Below are 20,258 nucleotides of genomic sequence, written 5' to 3'. Positions count from 1 at the left end.
ACTAGAGTGTCAAGTTTGGCTTAAGGGGGGTGTTAGAAATATAAGCCCAACTTGTCCCTTAGCCATAAAACAAATGTGCATAGGATGAAATGTTATCCTAAGCTAAAATCAAAGTGTGTAGCATCACTCCACATGTCCATCCACATGTTAAGGGACATCCCTACATCAAAAGAGTCATGGAGCATCTTTAGGAGAAGCATCTAGCTCATCTACATCATTAGTGATGTCATCCAGGACTAGATCCAAAGACTATATAAAGCCCATGTAGCACTCACATTGGTAATGAAGCAATGCAATTATTTTTCATATTATGAATGTCTCAAATCTCTTCCCACCTTGATTTCTTTCAGTTTTCGGAATAGATTCAAGCTTTAGCTATGCTACAGGACCTTTAGTACATGGAGATTTGAATATTCCACAGATTGATTAATAAGGAAAATAAACCATAGCATAACTCAAGAGCATAAAAATCAATGAACACAAGATTGGGTGCAATCCCCCCCCACATGTGTGGCTCCTCTCCAACATGCGGTATTTAAATCATATTTCATAAATTTAGCTCTTCGAGCCATAAATAGCATAGCTTTTTCAAAATTGGGCTTTTTACAAAATTAAACCATAAAACTATCTTATCAAAAATAAACCTTGCCCAACATATGTACAATGGACCAAACCATACAAAATTAATTATTTTGCACACATGTACATAGCTAGATAGTTCTGTCGAATGTCCACCTTCGTTGTGTTGAACTTATCATCTATACTCAACACATAATCCACAGTGTAAGATCACAATTACTTTGGATTCACTCACAAAAATAATAATGATCCCACATTGGATTCACGCACGTGTCACAAAGTTGATTGGATTCACTCACAATCAAACTCACACCACACGTCTCACACATGTTATTGTTAATCGGATTTACTTACAATCAACTTAGCTTGGGCACGTCTCACACGTTTTACTTTTGAATTGAATTCACTCACAATCAACTTAGCTTGAACACCCAAGATATTCTTTTCACTTGTTGTGTCATCCAAAAATTAATAAATTTATTACCATAACATCCCTCTTGCTTGGGTTGCAACTGTCCTCAATTGCATATTTAATTTTAGCAAGTGAAAAGAGTCAGGATAGAGTGTCAGTCACAGATAGAATCCCTCTCAACACTTAATTGTGATAAGTTATCCGTCACACAGATAACTATCACTAAAAGTATCCATCACGAACATTGAAAAGAGTATCCTTCACGAAAATCAACATGAGTATCCTTCATAGACCCCGTTAAATTTTCTTGGTATTGAGATGAAGATAATTGTAATAAATTGAAGTGATTTTATGTATAATAAAATCTATGGGTTCAATGTGAAATGACAATAAGTGACATATATCCTTCAATGATCAATCAAAAAACATATATGCATCATTGTTAGTTCATTAAAATCTTAATAGTCAATGGTCTAGAATGTATTTTCTTTCATGTTTAAAAAGTACATTTAAGTCATTGAAACTTTGACGAATAATTTGAATTTAACTAAGTACTATTCTTTGACTATTTAGGAAATCAGTAAACATACCCTAGAAGAAAATTTTCCCTCTTTCTTGGCAAAAAGGCCACTGATGGAGTCTAAATTTCTTTTCGTACTGAACAATGCATAAGAATGAGTTTTAGGCTTACCTTGCTAGTCATAGAAGTCATGATTTGGATTACCTTCTTGATTTGGTTAGTCGTCGTTGTCCTTCTTTGTCACATTTGTAGTATGTAATCGCATGAGGCTTTTGGTCTCCATTGTTATTCTTCTTTATTGGTTCGGTCTTCTTTCCATTTGCTTATGAACCATTATCCTTCACTGCTTCACTTTTACATTGAAATTTCTCTAAAGGTTTGGAAAGAGGGCTAAATCAAGGAAACTGAGCAATGTGAGAATCCACCACTATAGTTTCCTTTGAAAATCCATTCTTCTTCTCACAGTTTGTAGCTAGAGAAATGGCATTGCTAAGAGGATGAGAATGGAACATGTTCACTTCTGCTCTAATGACTGGCTTCAATCTAGCTATAAACTTCCTCCTTTGCTCTTTTTCACGCACTTTCTATAGCTTGAAGTTGTAATAAAGATTGCTAAAATCTGTCAAGATAAGATGACATATTCTCCTTTTCCAACTGCCTAAATATATCCCATTGTTGCCTGGCTTCACTCTTGTATGATGGAGGTAAGAAATCCTTCTTAATCAGCTTCTTGAATTCTTTCCATGACTTTGGTTTGAATTTTCCCTGTCTAATAACATTCCCACCAAAGAATTGCACTACCTGGCAAATGATTTAATAGCACGTTTAACCTTATCCTTCTTATAAAATTTCTTTCCAGAAAAGTAATCATCAAGTTAGCTCAACCGTGCGAGTATGACGTGGGCATCCTTTTTGCTATCACAATCCTAAAAAGTAAAAGCCTTTCTACTAATCTTGCTTCCCTTCTTTGTTTCCTGTGCTTGAAGAGTAGCCTGTATTGTCTTGCGTATGTGATCCCCCTCAGAATATGAAGAATCAAATCTGGAAGGCAACCTTCTTCTTTTCTTGCATGAAATTCTTCTCTTTGATTATGCTCAGTGTGGCGAGTTGAGCTTAAAGTGCATTTAATTAATCTTGGATAGTTGACGGTAGATTGCCATTGTAGGAAGAACCAAGCAAATTAATATGGAAGTGCGAAAGTAAAATTTAAAAAAATAACAAGCTTTATCTGACTCTCGTGTATTTGAAAGAAGGCTTGTTGAAGCGCCCGAAGTCGATAGCGTCCAACAAACCATAAGAATAACAATCCAATAGTGCCTTGATGTTGACAATAAACCCAAATAATAACTCATTGAAGAAGTCTTCACATGAGTATAAAATTTGTCGAAGAAGAAATCCCACTCCTTGAATTTTCGAGCGACGCTGAAAAAAAAATCACATTCTATAGTAGTCTTCGAAAACCCAAAACTCCCCACATGTACCACCCCTTGGCTTGACTTTGTGTATTTCAATTGCTAAACTTTGAAGCTTTGTTAAAAAACCTTTGAGTGATGTGACTTTTTTTAGTTAAAGCTTAACCAAGCTTATTACTTAAAAAAAATAGAGCTTAACTCTCAGTGTAAGGGTGAATTCGGCCGTTGTGTAGAGAAAAGAAGGAGAGGGTTGACGTTGTCTGTCTGTTATGGATTTACATGGTCTTCATCAACTAACAAAACCAAATTTAGAACATGAAGCTTGCTTCCACGCTGATTGCATCCATCCATATGGTTAGTGTGCCCCATAATAATTTCCGTTATGGGTGAGTATAGCACTATTTTGTAGGAAGCTCTTTGCCGTTTTACAACCTTCGCCATTATGCAATAAACCAAGGCTTAAAGCTTTAAAATCTAAGGCTTTTAAACCCTTTGCCTAAAGGATAAAGCCTATAAACCCTTTTGTCCCCAAAGGTTCTTAGACCTCTCCTTTACTTTACCCAAAAGATCCACAAAAGTCTCCTCTTCATCATATTGGAGTTGGTTTTCTTTTGATGAAGACTTTCCAAAATTATACATGCTTTTGTTGACAACCTTTGCTCCATATTCCTTCATAAAATCAAATTTCTTGATTTTTCTTCTTCAAGTCTCCATGACCCAAATTCAATATTTGAATTTGCAATGCTCTCATACCAGTGTTAGGACCTTTGGTACATGGATATTTGAATATTCCACAAATTGATTAATAAGAAAAATAAACCTTAAATACCATAGCATAACTCAAGAGCATAAAAATCAAAGAACACAAGATTGGGTGCAATCCTCCCCCTGAAATGTGTGGCTCCTCTCCCACACTGTTATGTGAGTGAAATTTCTTGAGAATTTAATTATATTTATTCAATAAAAATTATAGTTAGAGATGAGAGTATATGAATATCTCTAAACAATTAGAGAAATATAAAGAAAATATATTTATGAACACAAGACAAAAGCCTTAGGTCCAATCTGCCCCCCATATGTAAGACCCGCGGTCTCACATATGAGTATTTCAATGATTTATTAAGATATAAAGTAATTTGATACGATCATACATCTTCTCATACATATGAGTATTTCAATGATTTATTAAGATATAAAGTAATTTGATACAATCATACATCTTCTCATCAGAGGAGAAAAGAGAAGATAGAAAGAAAAGAGAGCTTCATCCAAGGAACTTGCAATTCTTACAAACCATGTTTAATCTCTCTCTCTCTCTCTCTCTCTCTCTCTCTCTCTCTCATGAAATAATTAAACCATATAAGGAAAACAATAAGAGAATTAATACAGCCTATCTTGACTCCCTGTATACGGGTACAGGCCTGCAACTTGCAGCTACTGTATCTCTCTGGTTTTTTTGTCAGAATATAGTCGAGTTGGTACTTAAAATTACGAGAATAGGCCTGGTCTATAACATTACACGAGCCGTTTCGCTAAATTCAACCGTATGCAAAAATTGACCTACTTTTTGGGATCTTTATCATAAATATGCTATTTTTAACATAAATTTATTTTCTTTATATTTCTCTAATTGTTTAAAGATATTCATGTACTCTCATCTTTAACTATAATTTTTATTGATAAATATAATTAAATTCTCAAGAAAGTTCACTCATATAACAGTCCTCCCAGTTAAGAAAGCAACTGTCCTCAGTTGCGTAGCTTGGAAAACCTGGCCTAAAAATTTGACAAAAGAAAAGTCCAACAAACTAGTAGGGTTGTACACATGGTACATTAGATCATACATTACCAATAAAATGTGTTTGGCAAGTACTACCAAAACCATCAATAACAAAGTATGCATGTTGTTAAATGTTTTTTTTTCTTCAAAAAATTAATAATAGTTGATAAGAAGAAGATATCAACCATCTCGATCCATTGTCTTATATTCATGCCATATTCACCCTGGCTAATGAGCAACACATGCTCACACTCTTTCCAACTATACTAGTTGTCCACCATCACATAATGTTAGCAGCTCACAACTACTAACACCGATAGCAATCATGAGTACTAATCCGTACTCAAGTCCAGTTTTCTCTAAGCCATGGGTATCCCCGATGGCCCCAGTAGGGCGATCAAACATATCAGATCAGTGCCTCTTTCCTGAGAAAACAACTGTCGTCCAGTGTGTGGCTGAGAAAACCCTTCTCGATAATTACTCACACCATATCACCACCATCACGTCCCAGCCATTCCAGCTTACGAGCACAAAGCCCGTCAATCTCACCAACCTACACAAGGTTATCCATTTAAACACACTACAAGTTAGCAACACATGCTAAAAGTCCACGACAGCACATAAGTAATAAATCCAATACTTAGTTCCACCTAATTTCATATGTCGTACATATGGAATATTCGGAATCACCCAAGTGCCATGCTACGAACATAGCGGTTATTAGGTGTCCCTAATTAACCACAAACAGATGGACGGACAAACTGTGACACACACGCGGTATTTGAATCATATTTCATAAATTTAGTCCTTGGAGCCATAAATAACATAACTTTTCCAAAATCGGGCTTTTACAAAATTGAACCACATTCCAATTCTTTTTAAAGTATTTTATCGAAAATAAACCTTGCCCCAACATATGTACAATGGGCCAAACCATACAAAAGTAATTATTTTGCACACATGTGCACGACTAGATAGTTTCCTCCAATGTCCACCTTCGTTGTCCCAAACTTATGATCCATACTCAAAGACAGTCCACAGTGTTAGATCACAATCACTTTGGATTCACTCATAAAAATAATAACGACAAGTGGTAAACATTATCTAGATTCACTCTCGATTATTCACTCACTGCTATGTGAAACATAATTAATTGGATTCACTCCCACGTTGGATTCACTCACAATGTCTTCGCATGCATTTGCATGTGTCACAGAGTTGATCAGATTCACTCACAATCAAACTCACACCACATGTCTCACACGTGTTACCGTTGACTGGATTCCCTCACAAATTAACTTAGCTTGGGTACGTCTCACTTGTGTTACCATTGATCGGATTCGCTCACAATCAACTTAGCTTGAATACCCAAGATACTCTTTTCACTTGTTGGGTCACCCAATAATTAATAAACTAATTACCATAACACGATGGCATTTTTTGGGTCTAAAACACTAAAATTCGCCTATCTTGCTCCTCCCTAAAACACTAAAATTACCCTATCTTGATCCTTGAATAGAATCTCAACATGCCATTTTTTCTTAAGTGTGTAACCTATCTCACACCAAAGTAATTCCTTTTTGGGTTCTTATCAAGTTTCCCAACAGTCATCCAAATCTGCCCTATAGCATTATGCTAGATCCTTACTATCCTACCTACTAGAGAGAGGGGTTGAGCCTATAAAAATATCTTCAAAGAGCACCCCATATTTGCAAACACCAATAGATATTCAAAGTAGATTATCCTCCAATGCACTTTCTATCAATGTTTAAGTCAATAGCTTACCTCAACCTTGTTAAATTATATGTGTCATTGGGTCTTGCCTTCGAGCCATAAATATGCAACTCCCCAATGTGGGTACACTAGCTCTCGTCCATCATGTCCTCACTCCGTTGTCACACCAGAATGCTCCTTTGCTAAGGGGGTGAAGGTAAAGCTCTCTATGCCTAGATGAATAGAAAAAGAGAATGTCCTTTTCTCTCTCACAAAAGGTAGGGGAAGAAGAAGATAACGAGAGGGAGCAACCAAGCAATCCTATTCAAGCAAGCAATCTTCTAACATGCAAGAATCTAATAGCATACATGTAAGCAAGAATCTAATAGCATACATGTAAGCAAGAATAGAGAAGATAAGAGCTCACGAATATTCTATTACAAGGGGATGATTATGTCTTGCTTAGTGTTAAAATTGACTTATGTAGGGAATGGAGAGAGGCCATGTGGCATATCACATAACACCACGTGACTTCTCTTTGTTTCCTTAGTACTATTAGGTCCTTTACACACAACCATCATTCTCCTTTTTGCTTGCCCATTCTATGGGCATGTTTGCGAACCAAGTTCTACATAAATTTGTAACTTGGTTGAGCACCCTTTACACACAGCCAAATGCTCTCAAGAAAAAAGTGAGACAGTGGGACCCTCTTGAGGGTCTTTGTGTTTTCTAGCCTATCCATCCATGTCAATTTTGGCTACCGAAGATGACCTTTTAGGTGGCATCCTTGTCACCATGGGCACGAAACACTTTTTTCTTTTTGTAAAGGGAGAGTGCCCAAGAAATGAATTAGAGTCTTTTGATTGGCTATTCAGACAAAAAGCTTGGGCAGTCCTCTTTGTATGTACATGACCTTAGACTGATACACAACATAAGCACAAGACAATGTTATGAGCCTGAAGGCAAGCGAAACTACTATTGCCAATTCATGCATGGGCATGAACTGACTAGGAATCGCCCAGGATTCATGCATGAATCCTGGGCGATCATAGAGCAAACATGGAAGCGGTTTAGATTTCTGTGTAAAAGGGCTAGCATCCATACATTGTTCTCAATCAATTGATTCATACAAAAAAAAGAGTAGAGATATATATACATATCTATGGTTTAAAAATGACCTTGCAACAAGGTGTTGCTTTGGAGGCGGGACATTTCAACGCAGATCCACGTCAGCAGGATGGTGGGTCCGAGAAAGGGGCTTCCGTCCCTGTGGCAGAAACTCTCCTCTCCACCCTCTCTTTCTATCTCTGTGTGTGTCTCTCTCTCTCAGCGTTCGCCATAGCCATACCTCCCTTTGCGGAACATGTAAATTTCCCTCCCTCCACCCTTGCCCTAACGATTTCATCTCTCTCTCTCTGCAGCATGCTTTGCTCGTTCTCCTACACAGTTTTCATGAACTCCGCCATAGAGAGTATTTTCTGATGCATAACGACCCTTGCATCGTCGCAGATCTCGACGGAACGAGCTCCTTCCGGAGAGCTTTGTCCTCTTAGGCGACAACCCTGCCGTGGCATGCTAGGCGAGTCCGGTAGCTAGGCATGTTCAACAAGTTCATCCGCAAGCCGAAGGGTAGTAAACCCTCGAAGCCGGACGGCAATGAAGCTGCAGCTGCTGCTGCTACAATGGCAACGGCGACGGCAATGGCCGTCGAGGTGCCAGCAGCAAACAACGTGCCGGCAGTCCCTCCGGTTCAATCCCTGCATACTGCTCCGGCCAACGGCCTCGAAGCCCTACCCACCCTGCGCGACGTGCCGACCTCCGACAGGCCTTCGCTGTTCAGAAAGAAGCTCGCCCTCTGCTTTGTGGTGTACGACTTCACCGATCCAACAAAGAACCCTAGAGAGAAGGACATCAAACGGCAGGCTCTACTAGAGCTCGTGGATTATGTGGCCTTTGGTACGGCGAAGCTCAACGAGAGTGCACTTGAGGAGAGCTTCAAGATGATATCTGCCAATCTGTTCAGATCGCTGCCTGTGTCCCCGCACGATGCCCATGCCCCAGGTGGTGGCGATGTTTTTGATCCAGAAGAAGAAGAGCCTACCATGGATCCTTCATGGCAACACCTGCAGCTCGTGTATGAGTTCCTCCTGCGTTACCTCGTTTCTCAGGAAACCGATGCCAAGACAGCCAAAAAGTATATTGATCACTACTTTGTTCTTCGGTTGTTGGACCTTTTTGACACAGAGGATCCCAGGGAGAGAGACTACCTCAAGACAATTCTACACCGTATCTATGGGAAATTCATGGTTCACCGGCCATTCATCCGCAAAGCCATCAACAACATATTCTACCGTTTCATTTTTGAGACAGAGAAGCACAATGGCATCGGTGAACTGTTGGAAATCCTGGGAAGCATCATCAATGGATTTGCGCTCCCTTTGAAAGAAGAGCATAAGCTGTTTCTTGCTCGTGCATTGATTCCACTGCATAAACCCAAGTGCCTTGGGATGTACCATCAGCAGCTTTCCTACTGCATAACTCAGTTTGTGGAGAAGGATTTCAAGCTGGCAGATATCGTTATCAGAGGATTGCTGAAGTACTGGCCAGTAACAAACACCCAGAAAGAGGTCTTAATGCTTGGGGAGCTGGAAGAAGTCTTGGAAGCCACTCAGGCAGTAGAGTTTCAGAGATGCATGATACCGCTGTTCCGCCAAATCAGTCGTAGTCTTAACAGCTCACATTTCCAGGTCGGTTGATTCTGCTCGAGATCTCAGTATCCAATCTCTTGAAGGGTAGTGCTCTGGTTTGTGTCATTCTTTTTCAAGGTCCTACTATTGCAACACATTTCTTTTGTCTCTGCACGAGATGTTGTCAATACATCGGCTTTGCACACCTCAGCGCATATATGCAAAGATGGTACACAATGTGTGCGTTTGTGTGCTTTGTGCACAGACACTACCTTGGCAACCAAAGTATGTGTGCCCCATGCCCTTTTCCAGTGATACTCAGTCTGCATGAGGCCTCACCCTCCACTTTCTTGTAGGTTAGTACTCTGGTTTGTGCCATCCCTTTTTCAAGATCCTAGTGTGGCAAAGTGTTTATTTCATCCTTGACATGCGCACCTCAGATCACAAGGTTAAGGCATCAACAGCCTAGGCATTTGACCATGCACGTAACAAGGTTTGCATAAAAGATTTTAATAATTCACTTAATCAACAACAAGATGATGCAAGTATGACATGCAAAGATGGTGCACTGTGCTTGTGTATACGTGCTTTGTGCACAGACACCCCGGTGGGGATGAAGTTGTCAGAATACGCAGCGGAGATGATGACCAGATCTGGGAACACGAGCAAAACGCAGTGCAGAAAATCACAGCACAAGAGTGTGAGAGATAGAGGCGTGTAACTCTGCTCTATATACACAAGAAGATCCCGGAAATAGTACAAAATGGAATTCGGGGCTGGGGGCCATTTTATATGGCCCCATATACCCAGTCGGCCTGTGCTAAAGGCAGCCGACTGGTCCTGAAACTCCACGACCAGCATATGCAGCCAGTCGGCCAGCTGTGAGCAGTCGGCCACGTTGGACCTCTCCTAGGCGCGCCCCTCGCCGCCCCCCCCCCCCCCCCCCCGCCGCCGCCCCTTCCTCGCTGTCTCCCCCCCTTCCTCCTCCACCTTCGCCTCTGACCTTTCCTGCAAACAGTTTCCTCTGCTCTGTCCTCTTCTTCCGAGCCCGGCCCTCCCCCCCCCCTTCTCTAGAGCACTCCCGTCACCCCCCAACAGCCCCCGACCTAGAGCGGAGGCAGCCGGCGAGTTCTGTTCGCGCCGCTTGGTTCACCGTTTCTCTGAGCCAGTGGAGATGACCATTGCCACCTCCCCAGTGAGGGCTCTCTTGCCAGAGTCCCCAGGCTCCCCCCCCCCCCCAAGGATCTTGGGGCAGCTTGTGAATTATAGTTTCTTTCGATGTCTACTGGGGGAAGGGATAGATATGTTTGAGGGGACATTAGCTCTTATTTGGGTATTTGTGGTTTTCCATCACTCCAAACCCTCTACGCCAGATAATGGCGTGATGATCTTCTCTTTCCTCTTTAGTGCAGCCCCAAGGACGGAGTGGGACTCAGAGTCGATGGCGGCCACCATCCAAGGACAGGCAGTCGAGCTTGAGCTCTCCCACCATCTTCACGATCTTCGCATCACCGATGTACTTACCCATCTATGACCTTTGGCTAGGATGGAACTTGGAGGCTCAGCCCATAGAGACCAAGATGGGGAGATGGTGGTCTCCAACCTGGAGTTGTTGCTCTTTGTGTTCATGCACACTTCCGCCGCAGTACCTCTCCCCCCTTCTTATAGATAACTCCATTGTGATCGATGGAGCCGGGAGTATGCACACACTCGCGCTTGGATAGAGTGGCGTCACATGGAGGAAAAGATCCGTGCTTAGTTGGCTCGACTTCGTTCCAGGACGGATTGTGCTTACTCTCGTCTAAACCCTTACCCAAGACTCTTCGAGTGGAGGGCAATTTTGCTAGTGCCGCCTCACACAGAGATTGATATGCAGATAGTCTCATGGAACATTCAAGGTTTAGGGGGGGGCCTCAGTGCTTTTAGAGACGAGGCGTCCTTAGAGGAGAGCTTTAGAGAGCCACAGTTGGAGGGCTCATCGACATTCTATTCCCATCAGAAGGAGGAGTGTGTCTTTTTGTTAGTGAGCAGCTGCTGTCGGCAGTGGTGACAGGCTCAGGAGTCATAGTCCCGAGGCGTGCACAGTTGTCACATGCACTCTGCACCGTAGTGCATGGTGACAAATTGACTCATCATCATCAGTGCAACATTGTAACAGTATTAGTTCCATTTAGGATGATATTTGTGGTACGCCGTTACCCCATTGTAATCCTCAGTCCAGGATAAGTTAGGCACAAGCTACGTAGGTCATTCTCAGCCATAGCAAGTCAGTCAGTCAGTCTAAGTCCCTAACCCACTTAAAGAGACGCATTCATGCATATACAGTTAGTAGAAACCTTAGGGTTTGCATTAGAAAGCATCCTACATATTGCACATCATTCATGCACAGCATCTAGACCATTGCAGGAACCCCAGATACCATCCAGTATTTATCAAGATATTTACTAAGATTTTTTGGGTATTTTTCCCAGCATTTTTCAGCATTTTATACACATTTATGTATTATTTATTGGACATGAGCAGTCGGCCAGCTCAGTAGCCAGCCGACTGGCTCATATGGTCCATATAAATAGAGCCCTTGCATAATCATTCATTCATATTCAGCCAAGGAGCATTCAGGTGCTTAGCATCTTCAGCACAAGGAGCAAAGCAATTGCAGTTTTCAGCCTCCTCATCTCAGCGTTTTCCTCCTACAGCAGTAGGCGCCTCAACGCACGAGCATTCAGCCATCTTGCATCAGTAAAACGCAGCAGTTCAGCATTCAGCCTTCAGTCCACCTTGCGTTTTCTGCATCCATACAGTTTTCAGCATTCATCTCATCGTCGTTTTGCTCCAGCCACTTGGTGAAGGTAAAACGCAACATTCATACTCAGTCTAGGACAGTCTCAAACAGCCCCTCTCTCAGCCCTAGCTTTGCATCCCTCCCTCATTCCATTGGGAAGAGTGCATAGGCTCGAGATTGGACATCTTTGGTGTTTCTATGGTAGTGCACAGTTCAGCCCAACACTTGGTCTTCAGAGGTCTTGCGTTTGGCTTATCGTCAGTCTCTTTAAAGATAATAAAGCAAATACTATCTCGGTAACGGGATAGGGGGCCCTTCAGTGGGTAATTCGGGACCCCATACGGTGTACAGTTCTCATCTCTATCTCTCATATCTCTCTAAAGTTTGAAGTCTTAAGTGGATTGCTAAACTCGCGAAACTCAGGATACAGAAGATGGTGTGAGCATTTGTGTGACAGGATCCTCCAATACGAATACTTCTGCTGCATGTTACATTGGTATCAGATTCAGCTTGTCCACACACACTGTATCCTAGCGTGAGGTCATCCTTGGATGGTCAGATTGCATTCCGGCACGACCACCGACTCAAGCATCATGTCTACAGAGGAGAGTACCCATCAGCGGAAAAAGTCTCCCTCGAAGGAGACCTTGCTCTTCTGTCTACCGCAGACACCATAGCTCTTCGTAGAGCTCAGAACAAATTGCTCATGGAGCGTCTCCAACTCTTGGAGGCAGCAGCCGCACCTCCAGCAGCACCTGACTACATCTCCCTCTTCTTTCAGATGGAACAACAAAGGAGAGAAGATGAGGCCCGAAGGAGAGAAGAAAAAGCAGAAGCAGAAGCTAGAAAGCAACAAGAAAAAGCAGAAAGATGGGACTATGAGGAAGCCCAACGCAGGATCGATGAAGACCGGCGTCAGGCTGAACTCGCCGCTCGGGAGCACCAACGAGAGCTCGATCGAGAATGAATGTTACTCGAGCACCAAATGGAAAAGGAGACCATCCATCTTAGATACCAGCACCTCTCTTCAGCATCCCCAGCCTCAGGTGCCACCAGCCAGCAGTCCGCAGCATCAACTACCGTCATTCGCAGTCAACCAAATTTCAGTAAGTATGATGGTAAGTGTGATCATTTAGCAGTAAATCAGTTTATTCATCAATTTACTTCTCATTTTCCATTAGCCAGGATCACAGATCCTCAGGATAGAGTCCACGTAGCGACTCCCCATCTCACTAGTGAGGTAGTCACTTGGTGGCAGCATTGGTCTAATCTTTATATAGACCAGACCACAGGTGTCATTGCTTTTAGCTGGGATACCTTTGTCCATGACCTGAAGACCAGATTCCTCCCGCCCCAGTACATGATCGGTCTGGCAGATGAGTTCTATGGACTCAGACAGAACGGATCCCCAGTGCTTCAGTTTTCCGGAAAGGTTATTACTTTAGCACAGCAGTTAGGGTTATCTGTGTAGGGCAAGATGGAGCAATTCATTTGTGGATTGGATCCTAACATTCGGTTCACAGCTCGTAACTTTGAACCCAGTACATATGACCGGGCTTTGACTCTCGCTCTCAGAATGAAGAAATAAAGATGAACGGAGGCAAGCCCAAGCAGTCATCTCAGTCCAGTACCAAACCCCAGCAGCAGCAATCCACTGCACAGCTAGGGAAAGGTAATGCATCTTCTAAAGATGCTAAGAAGGATGGTAGTAATAGCTCCAGTTCAGGGGTAAAAAAGATAAAGAATCTAAGCCTAAGAAAACCTCTGATGAAAAGGCTAAAGCAGGCATTATTGGAGGTTATCTTCCTTCAGAGGAGCAAAAGAAGTATCAGTCAGAAAATAGATGTTTTTTCTGTCACATCACAAGGCATGGTAAGAAGGATTGCCACAAATGGCAAGCGGAATAAGCCGCTAAAGCCCCTTCTGCCATAGTTGCCATAGCCTTCCCAGCTCCTCCATCCCCGCCTACTACCACCAATGCAGTACAACTTTTACCTTCTATGCATCCTATGCCATCAGTGGTATTTGATGCTAAGCAGGAGGGTGAGAGCGATGCTGCACAGAAAAGCCTCATCGGAGCTTATGGCTCTGCCAAGGGCCGATAGTTTGTAGTCCTGTTCGATATGGGTAGTTTTGAAGACGCCATCTCTCCCCATTTGGCTAACAAAATGAATTGCACATTAGTCTCGTGTTGTGTGGATCTGGACGGGTTTACACCTGGTCTTCGCACCCACATTTCGCGGAAGAGACAACAATTTGCCTTTGAAGTTCAAAAGGCCTCATTTCAACGAGATTTCATCGTCTCGCCTCTGTTGGGGTGTGACATGATTTGAGGAATCCAGTGGTTTCGTCAGTATGAACCTATTCCCAATTGGGGACGACAGGACACCTTTATTATCTCTAAAGGTTTTCTTGAGCCTGTCATGATTCGGGGGGATAGGAGCATTCTTGGCATTCTTATGGTTTCTCATCTTCAGGCTCGACGAGCTATCCGCAAGGGAGCAGAAGGAGCATTGATTTATGCTCAGACAGCTTCTATCTCATCGATAACCGATGTCTCATCTTCTTCAATCCCTCAGTTGGCAGATCTCCTTTCTCATTCAGACATTCTTAAGGATGATCTCCCACCAAGTTGTTAGAAGTCATCTCCTGTCTAGTTTTATACACCAGGGCCTTTGTTGTGGGTGTGCCCGCCCTTATCAGGTGTTTTACCATTTTTCCTCACTCCCCGCATTTTCCCCCTTTTTTTTTCCATTTTTCTGAGGCTTGGGAGGGCTGCTAGATGATGCCAGGAGCACTCCAATGCTGGCCGACTGGATGTTCATCAGTCGTGGGCTACTGGGCTGCTGGCGGACCAGATTTCATCAGTCGTGGGCATCTGTGTGCTGGCCGACTGCATTTATGCAGTCGTGGGACCTATTCAGCAGTCGTGGGCACTTTATCTGCTGGCCGACTGCCCTCTCAGGGATGTATATATAGGCCCCCAGCCCCCATACCCTATTTGTATCATTTCTCGGGATCTTCTTGTGTATATAGAGCAGAGTTACACGCCTACATCTCTCTCTTGTGTTGTTTTCTGCCTGCGTTTTTGCTCGTGTTCCCAGATCTGGTCATCATCTCCGCTGCGTATTCTGACATGGTATCAGAGCCCTAGGCTCTAGATAGGTCTTGGGATTTGTGTGAGCAAGAGGGGGACTGTTTTGTGGCTGATTGGTGGACTGTTTTGGGCTGATCGGGAAGAGGAGAAGCAAGAGGAAGGCGGGCTGATTTGCTGGACAGCCACTTGCAGGTTTTAGTTCTTCTTTGTTCCCACCCACCCACCCTTTTCAGAGTACATCCCCGCTATGGCAGATCTGTTTGAGATGGCCGAGAGGCATGTGAAGATCCCGACACTCCCCACGTTCTCGGTGGACCGTTAGTTGGACGGGAGCAACTACGGCATATGGAAGGTGATGATGGAATCTGTTCTGGAGTCCTACGACCTCGCCGATTTTGTCGTTGGTGTTCCACGGCCGGAAGTAGAGGAAGGGGAGTTACTGTCAACCCGAAAGGACCGGGAGGCCCAGACACAGATGTGGGATCGTGTCAACGCCAGGGTCCGTTCGTTTATTTTCCTCAACTGCACACCACAGGTAATCAATCATGTAAAGCATATGACGCTGGCCAGAGGTATATGGTAGCATTTGGCCTCACTTTACAACAGGGTATCGCCCATGAAGAGGATTTCCTTGGAAGTACAGATGCAGGTTATGAGCCCTGCAAAGTCGTCGACGATGCTGGAGCATATTAACAAGCTGCAGTGTAAAGCTTTTATAGCTTTATTAACATGATTAAGACTTAATTAACAAACATAAGACAAATGCGGATAGAAAGATTGAGATTGTTTGCATTGAGACAGGGGCCTTTCTTAAATAGAGGCCGAAAGGTTACAAGTGAAGAGACACATCCCTGGGAAGGGGTGTGGCTCTTGAGTCAATGGTTATGTCCTTTGGACTTAGGGGTGTGCCTTTTAATGAATAGACATGCCCTTTGATAGTGACCTATGTGTAAGGGTGTGACCCTTCACAGGTGTCCTTTCAGTTAATAAGGAATTAATGAGTAATTAAGGAGAGATTAAGAGAGTTAGGAGATTAAGAGAGTTAGTCACAATCGTGACATTTCCTCCCACTTAAAATAAGACTCCGGCTGAGAAGAGATGGTCGTCTTTGAAAGAATTTCCGAAGAAGTTCTGGATATTCCTGTAAGTCTTCATCACTTTGTCAAGTAGAGTCAGAATCATCAAGATCTCTCCATTTAACCAAAAATTCTGTAGTGAGTTTATGTCTTGTTTCTTTCTATCTGACATCAAGAATTATCTCTGGAATTAAGAGTATGTGTTCATCTTCGATTTCTGGAACATAATCCAAATGATCTAAAACTGGAGAATCACCGTCCACAAACTTCTTAAGCCAAGAAATGTGGAAAGTTGGATGAATTCTACCCCAAGAAGGTGGTAACTCCAACTTATAACTGAGAGATGAGTTCTTCTTAATAATACGAAAGGGTCCATAATATCTTGGACGAAGCTTTGGGAAAACTGATTTCACTGTCTTGTATCGATGAGGGGCAATATATAATAATACCAAGTCTCCTTCTTGAAATTCAATGTGTCGATGACGCTTATTAGCTGTGCGTTGATATTGCTCTTGGATGCTGATCATCTTATCCTTAAGCTGTAATAGAATATTGATCTGCTAAAGCCACTTTATGTTGAAGAACAAAGTTGGCAGGAATAAGGGGAGTATGGCCATAAGTTGCTTGAAAAGGTGTCATTCCAATAGCTGAATGATAAGAATTGTTATAAGCAAATTCTACCAACGGTGAATATTCTTCCCATGAAGCTAATCGAGACTGAACATAATGTCGCAGCATTTCTTCCAGAATCTGATTAACTCGTTCCGTTTGGCCATCTGTCTGAGGATGATAAGCAGAGCTAAAGAGTTAATTTGTACCAAGAGACTTGAATATGGAAGTCCAAAAATGTCCTGTAAACTTTGGATCTCGATCCGAAACTATAGATTTTGGCAATCCATGAAGTTTGAAGATATACTGTATAAACAATACTGCAATATCTGAAGCTTGAGTTGCTTTCTTGCACGGGATGAAATGTGCCATTTTAGAAAATCTATCAACCACCACAAGAATCTGTGTATTGCCTTTAGAAGAACGTGGCAATGAAGTGATAAAATCCATACTAACACTTTCCCAGCGTTCATTTGGAACTGGAAGTGGTTGAAGAAGACCAGCTGGAACTTGTCTGCTAGCTTTCATACGTTGGCACGAGAGACACGCTGTAACAAACTTAATAACATCTTGCTTCATTTGAGACCAATAGTATGTAGCTGTCAAAAGACGATAAGTCTTGTTGATGCTTGGGTGTGCAGCATAAGTGACCTCGTGATGTTCTTTCACCAATACTCTGCGAACATGAGTATCATGAGGTACACAAATACGGTCCTGATAATATAATAAATCATCCACTATTGTATATGCGCCATAAATCTTTAAGTCGGAAGGAGTTGCATTCTGAGAATTGAGAATTCGAAATGCATTTCCAAAATCACGATCTTGTTGAATAACGGTCCTTGAAACTTTGAGGTATATCCATTTCAACTGTAGAAATAGCCAAGACTGAAGCTGACAGCATACGACTGAGGGCATCCGCAACCACATTGATAAGACCAAGAACATACTCAATTGTCATATGAAAATTGGCTAAGAATTCGACGCAACGTGCTTGCCTAGCATTCATAACTAGCTGCGTGAAGATATATTTCAAAGAATGATGATCTGTTTTCACCACTGAATCTGCACCAAGGAGATAATGTTTCCATGCTCGATAGGCATGAACAATAGCTAAAAATTCCTTGTCATATACCGGGTATCTTCCTTGAATTGCAGAGTGCTTATGACTGTCAAATGCAATAGCACGTCCTTGTTGCATTAAGACGGCACCAGTGGCAATATCAGAAGCATCCGTGTAAACATCAAAGGGGAGAGTAGGGTCTGGAATAGCCATGACAGGAGTTGTTGTCAAAGCTGTCTTTAAATTTTCAAAAGCTTCTATTGCGGCTTCAGTCCATTGGAATGCAGGAGCGGACTTTAAAAGTTCAGTGAGAGGAGCAGCTATTTCGGAAAATCGATGAACCTTTGTGTGATAGAAGTTGGCAAGTCCCCAAAAAGAACGAACATCATGGATGTTTGTGGGAGTTGGCCAATTGACAATAACTTGTATTTTCTTTGGATCCACGGAAATTCCGTCTGCTGAAACAACATGTCCAAGGTATTCCAAGGATGTCTTGAAAAATTCACTTTTGCTTGGATTAATATAAAGAGCATTGTCTCGAAGCACCTTGAAAACGATCTTAAGATGTGCCTTGTGTTCTTCCATATTGCGACTGAACACCAGGATGTCGTCGAGATAAATAATGACGAACTTGTTCAAAAAAGGACGAAAAAGATCGTTCATCAGACTCATAAATGTTGCAGGGGCATTGGTTAACCTGAATGGCATGACTAGGTACTCGTAATGACCATATTTTGTGTGAAAAGCTGTCTTATATTCATCACCTTCGCGAATGCAAATTTGATGATATTCAGACTTAAGATCAATTTTGGAGAAGACCTTTGCATGGAGCAATTGATCAAACAATTCATCAATGCGTGCAAGAGGATACTTATTCTTGATAGTTAACTTATTAAGGGCACGATAGTCGATGCAAAGACGCATAGACTTATCCTTCTTTTTCACCAAAAGCACTGGAGCTCCAAAAGGGCTTTTACTTGGTCGAATATGTCCTTTCCCCAAAAGCTCAGTAAGTTGTCGCTGTATCTCCTGAGATTCCGTAAAAGAAACTCGATATGGAGCACGAGTAGGTGGAGCACTGCCAGGAAGAATATCAATAGCATGGTCGATTGGTCGACGAGGTGGGAGAAGCGCAGGAAGCTCCTGAGGAAAAAGATCCAAGTATGGAGCAAAGAAAGGTTGCCTGAGATACATCACCTTTGTATCTATGTCCTCGGTGTCACCAATTGGCCGACCATTTGGTCCATCTCCAGTTTTTGCGTCTCGTTCACTTGAGGCCAGGACGGTGTCTCATGTGAAGAGGCCAGTATTTTTGCTGACATGGACGGGAGCCAGACTGGTGCCACCCGTGTGTTAGCAGGTTGGTGTCGTATGGACGGGAGCCAGACCAGTGCCACCCGTGTATGACCTGGACTGTGTTCGACCCATGGAACTGTCACGCCATGGAAGAGCCAGTATTCGTGCCGTGTTTTGCCTATGGGACTGTCACACCATAGGGAAACTCGTGCATGGAACTGTGTCTTACCTATGGGACTGTCACTCCATAGGAAGACCAGGTTTTTATGTTTTATGTCGTGCCAGTTTTGTGCCGACAGATACTTTGTACTTGTTCCATGAACGGGAGATATGTCCATGTTACTATTTGCACATGCACACATATTTTGCATGTTTGAAACTGTTTTTCGCATGACATGTATTTGTGTGTTTGCCTGCCTGACGTGTTACTTACTGAGCGGGGACGCCTGCCAGTGAGTCGTGAAGTCTGCTTTGTATTCTGACAAGTTTTGGTGCATGTGAACAGGTGGTAAGTATGTCGCACTTGTTGTTTTAATGTTTTATATTCTAACCCTTTATTTTATAAGGTTAGGTGTTCACATTTATTTAAAAGTGGGCACCCCCTTTGGGCACCCACTTTGGGGCCAAGGTGGGGAGCCCCACTTTTAAGTGAATGTGGGGGTGGGCATGGTCACCTACCCCCACTAGTTCCCCCACATGCATGCGTGGGTATCACTAAAGTTAAACCCCACTTTAATTTTATAAAAAAAAAGGCTTTCACCTTCTTACGTAGAGAACCGGCGACCACCATCTCTGCGCATATTTCCAAAAGCGGCTACTGAACTGATGCGCATAATTCATCCAGGCGACTTCTGAAACCACTGCACGTACCCTCTCAGTCGGCTGCATACTCAACGCCATCTTTTCCTCAGGTTGAACCAGGCGGCTGCAACCAGACGGCTGCTTTAATTGAAGCTGGCAGCTGCGTTGATTCACCAGCAGGCTGCCCTCTTCGCCTGGCAACTAAACTTACTGCAAACTGGCTGCCATCTCCTACTGTACGGCTACATCTGCTTCTGGCGGCTGTTTACCCACAAGCTGTGCTGCCTAGTTCCTTTGCAGGCAGGCGTAGGCCATCTTCAGCAGCATATTACAGCAACCAGCTGTGTGACCATCACCAGCCGACCGTGAACCCATCACCAGCCGACCGTGAACATACTTCTCCAACACGCTGCACTCTGCAGCCGGGCTGT

The 20,258-nt window shown here is 42.9% G+C and overlaps 1 protein-coding gene across 1 annotated transcript in view; it reads left to right on the top strand.

Annotated features, from left to right (window-relative positions):
* Positions 1-7,683: 7,683 nt before the first annotated feature.
* Positions 7,684-20,258, top strand: part of LOC147610629 (serine/threonine protein phosphatase 2A 57 kDa regulatory subunit B' beta isoform-like) — a 28,282-nt gene continuing 15,707 nt past the window's right edge. Inside the window, exon 1 of the mRNA XM_086786132.1 lies at positions 7,684-9,163. Within this exon, the coding sequence (XP_086642258.1) occupies positions 8,015-9,163 (1,149 nt within the window). The 5' untranslated portion in view covers positions 7,684-8,014. The remainder of the gene's footprint in view (positions 9,164-20,258) is intronic.

This window comes from Cibotium barometz, chromosome 49 (assembly GCF_041138505.1).
Source record: "Cibotium barometz isolate CiBa-2024 chromosome 49, ASM4113850v1, whole genome shotgun sequence".
Classification (NCBI taxonomy): domain Eukaryota; kingdom Viridiplantae; phylum Streptophyta; class Polypodiopsida; order Cyatheales; family Cibotiaceae; genus Cibotium; species Cibotium barometz.
Note: the sequence above shows the minus strand (reverse complement) of the source record. Positions and strands in the feature narration are given on the sequence as shown.